The sequence below is a fragment of the Neltuma alba genome, unplaced genomic scaffold, assembly GCF_004799145.2.
Source record: "Neltuma alba isolate B1F8T4 unplaced genomic scaffold, ASM479914v2 tig00010802_pilon, whole genome shotgun sequence".
In the NCBI taxonomy this organism is placed as follows: domain Eukaryota; kingdom Viridiplantae; phylum Streptophyta; class Magnoliopsida; order Fabales; family Fabaceae; genus Neltuma; species Neltuma alba.
In genome coordinates this window covers 433,986-437,542 of record NW_021635616.1, presented here as the reverse complement: position 1 = coordinate 437,542, position 3,557 = coordinate 433,986, and the positions used below count along the sequence as shown (strand labels likewise).

Genomic DNA, 3,557 nt, shown 5'->3' with positions numbered 1-3,557 from the left:
AAAAATCAAGGACGCTCCAAACCTTTTAACTGCCTCTTAATAAATAAATACTGCTTTTATTATCCACCTCTTTTGATTTATATAACAACTACTCCGCAATTAAGATATTAATGATTTCTTATTATTATTTTTTGAGTAAATGATTTCTTATTATTCATATCACCATACTCCGCGGACGACTCACGGATTGGATAATTCTTCTTCACCGTAATTATTTATTTAATAACGGGGAAAACTTGTTCATATTTTAATTTTTTTTTTGAAAGAAGAAACAAATAGGAAATGGGGGGGCCCGCATAAATAGTTTAATTCGGCCGCCCGCTTTGTCGTCTCTATCGTCTCCGTCCGACCCCGTCGTTCCCTTGTGTTTTGACCCTCTCAACTTCTTCCCCCCCTGTCTTCTCTTTTTCTATATCGCCTCTGTCCGTTTCTACCTTCACTCCTCCTTCCTAACATTCTCCCACTTCATTCTCTCCTCCCCCCCCCCCGGGGATATCTGTGATCTCCTGCTTCTCTGAGCTCCCTCTGTCCTCCTTGTTTCAGATACAACTGCTTCTTCTTATTCTATATTGTTAAACCCAGAATTAGTCGGGAGATGTCCACAACTCTCTGACCTTGGAGAGCCAGAGAGAGGGGAGAGACGCCCATCAGTTCTCTGCTTCCCCTCCTCATATCTCTTGAAGGCTCTTCCCCGGTCTTTTCTCTCTCCCTCTCCATGTCTTCAAATTATTGTTATGAGGCGGCTTGAAAGGGTGTCTCCTCTGGGGATCATTCTCGACTTCTAGGCATTTTCTTGGTTTTGGTTCAAATCCTTGCTATACAAACGACAGCGAAGAAAGAGATATATGGCTGGTAGCAATGAAGTCAACCTCAATGAATCCAAGGTACCTTCCTTCTCGGGCAAACTTTTGGGCCTGACTCTATGGTTTCCCGCATCGCTTGCTTGCTTTCTTTTCTCCGCCTTTATAACTGTGCCGTTTTTTGAGTTGCGAGATTTAGGGAAAAAGCTCTAATCTTTTACCTCAATTGATGGTCAATCTTGGGTGAGTCGCTAGGAATTCTTTTTCTTCCCTTTCCTGGTTCTGGTTAATAATGCAAGAGTTTATGATTTGGGTTCGGTCTTTCTTGTATTTTCTGTTCTTCTTCGTAGGCGTAGCTTCCTGGTTTCTTGTTCTGGTAAGTTGGGACTTCCAAGTTTGATTTGGCGCGCCGAGTTGAAGTTTTCTTCTTTTATTTTTGAAGATTTGTGAGGTTTTTTAGGCAAACGCTTGTTTTCCTTTTTGGCTTTGATTTTTCATTGGTCTTCACAATTTTCTGTTTTCGCGAGTGGTAAGAGCCTAGTGCCTCCCCTCATTTAGAACAGTTTATTCGTGAAGTTATCAAGGACTAGGAAAGTCCTCTGTCTCGTAGGATTTCTGGGATCTAGTATACGCAAGAGTTTTAATTTCTTCAATCCTGGTACATTTTGCAGAGTGTTGTGCCGTTGAATACTTGGGTTCTTATTTCCAATTTCAAGCTGGCCTACAATCTACTTAGACGCGCCGACGGAACCTTCAATCGCGAGTTGGCCGAGTTCCTTGACCGGAAGGTGCCCCCCAATACAATTCCGGTCGACGGGGTATTCTCTTTCGACCATGTTGATCGAAATACCGGCCTCTTCAATCGGGTGTATCAACCAGCTCCAGAACATGAGTCCCAGTGGGGCATTTTAGAGCTTGAAAAGCCCTTGAGCACGACCAAGATCGTCCCTGTCATAATTTTCTTCCATGGTGGAAGCTTCTCTCATTCATCTGCTAATAGTGCCATCTACGACACCTTCTGCCGGCGACTTGTGAACATCTGTAAGGCAGTTGTGGTCTCTGTAAACTACCGCCGATCGCCAGAACATCGATATCCGTGTCCATACGACGATGGCTGGGCTGCACTTAAATGGGTTAAATCAAGAACGTGGCTTCAGAGCGGAAAGGATTCCAAGGTTCATGTATACTTGGCCGGCGACAGTTCAGGCGGTAACATCGTTCACCATGTGGCGGCGAGGGCTGCTGAGTCAGATATTGAAGTGCTGGGTAATATTCTGCTTCATCCATTGTTTGGAGGACAGAAGCGTACAGAGTCGGAGAAGAGACTAGATGGGAAGTACTTTGTGAGATTGCAAGACCGTGATTGGTATTGGAGAGCTTTTCTGCCAGAAGGAGAAGACAGAGATCATCCAGCATGCAATCCATTTGGCCCAAGGGGGAAAAACCTTGCAGGACTCAAGTTCCCTAAAAGTCTCGTTTGTGTGGCTGGTTTGGATCTTGTCCAAGATTGGCAACTGGCATATGTGGAAGGTCTCGAGAATTCAGGCCACGAGGTTAAACTTCTTTACCTAAAGGAGGCCACCATCGGGTTCTACTTCCTGCCTAATAATGATCACTTCTATTGCCTTATGGAGGAGATAAACCACTTCGTGAATTCTAACTGTTAATACACCAGTAGTACTTCCACTGCTGCTGCTACCACTTAACCTTACTTAAAGAAGGCTATACATGACAAAAGCTTCACCATTTCCCTTGGCTTCTCTTTCTATTTTTGTATCCACTTTTTGCTCTTCCCCTGCTTTATAGTGGTGATGTGTAGTTATCAAACTGTGTAGCATTACTTCTCACTGGCATAACATCTGTGGTGGTCAACTAGAAAGAGTTCTGGTACTCCTGAGCGTTGATGTCCTTTGAAGGGTAGTGCCTGTTTCAGCGAGCGGGCTTGAAGCACCAGAACTCTTTCATTTGTGGGGCTTTGCTGAATCACCGTATACGAGGCTTACCCCAATTTTAACACTTTGACCTCATCAACAGGAGGGAAGATAAAGGATATGGCTTCATTTCTGAATGTGAACTGCAGCATATCCCTTTCTGTTAGTGAACTTGTATGTAATACCTGTGTTCTAGTTTATATATAAATATTGCTTGTTTGCCCTCTTTTTTCAGTTGGCAGAAGCTAATGTATTAATTTTTCTCTGATGCATGGCTTCGTAACGTTAATGGCCAAAATGATCCGACTAAGCTTTGAGTCGTGACAGTCATGGGGAAGGATCGTTATCAACAGTTACTAAGATTCTGAATCGTTAATGCTTTTAGTCGCTTTACATCTAAGTTTGGCATGAAACACGAGATGCGCCTAAAAGAATAGATGCTAAGAAAAGGGCTAGTTGGACAAGAGGAAAAAGATTATGAAATGTGTTTGCTTGGTCATGAGTCACAAAGGAATGAGCTAGAGACTTGGCGACGAGGACCAACCTGATTGCAAAAGGCAAACCCCATCCACTGAAAACTTGAACAGGAAGAATGATTGGCACGAGTTTGATTCGTGATCATGAACTATGCTATCTTTCAACGTCAAATTGATTAATTCCTGTCATCTCCTCATTGCTTGTTCTAGATAGGTCTGTTTTGGAGCTTGGGGAAACAAGCAAGAACGGGAGTTTGGATTTGTTTTTGATGTGGGGGGAACTATTTTACTGGTAGTTGGGAACTTTGGATGTATTCTTAGGCCTTAGGGACCACTTTTAAGGGTGCCCA

At 43.3% G+C, this 3,557-nt stretch overlaps 1 protein-coding gene across 1 annotated transcript; it reads left to right on the top strand.

Moving 5' to 3' along the window:
* Positions 1-265: 265 nt before the first annotated feature.
* On the top strand, positions 266-3,557 carry LOC114759217 (gibberellin receptor GID1B-like). Its single transcript, XM_028948345.1, has 2 exons — positions 266-884; positions 1,472-3,557. Exons 1-2 carry the CDS (start codon positions 846-848, stop codon positions 2,465-2,467), a joined length of 1,035 nt encoding a protein of 344 aa, XP_028804178.1. The 5' UTR covers positions 266-845; the 3' UTR covers positions 2,468-3,557.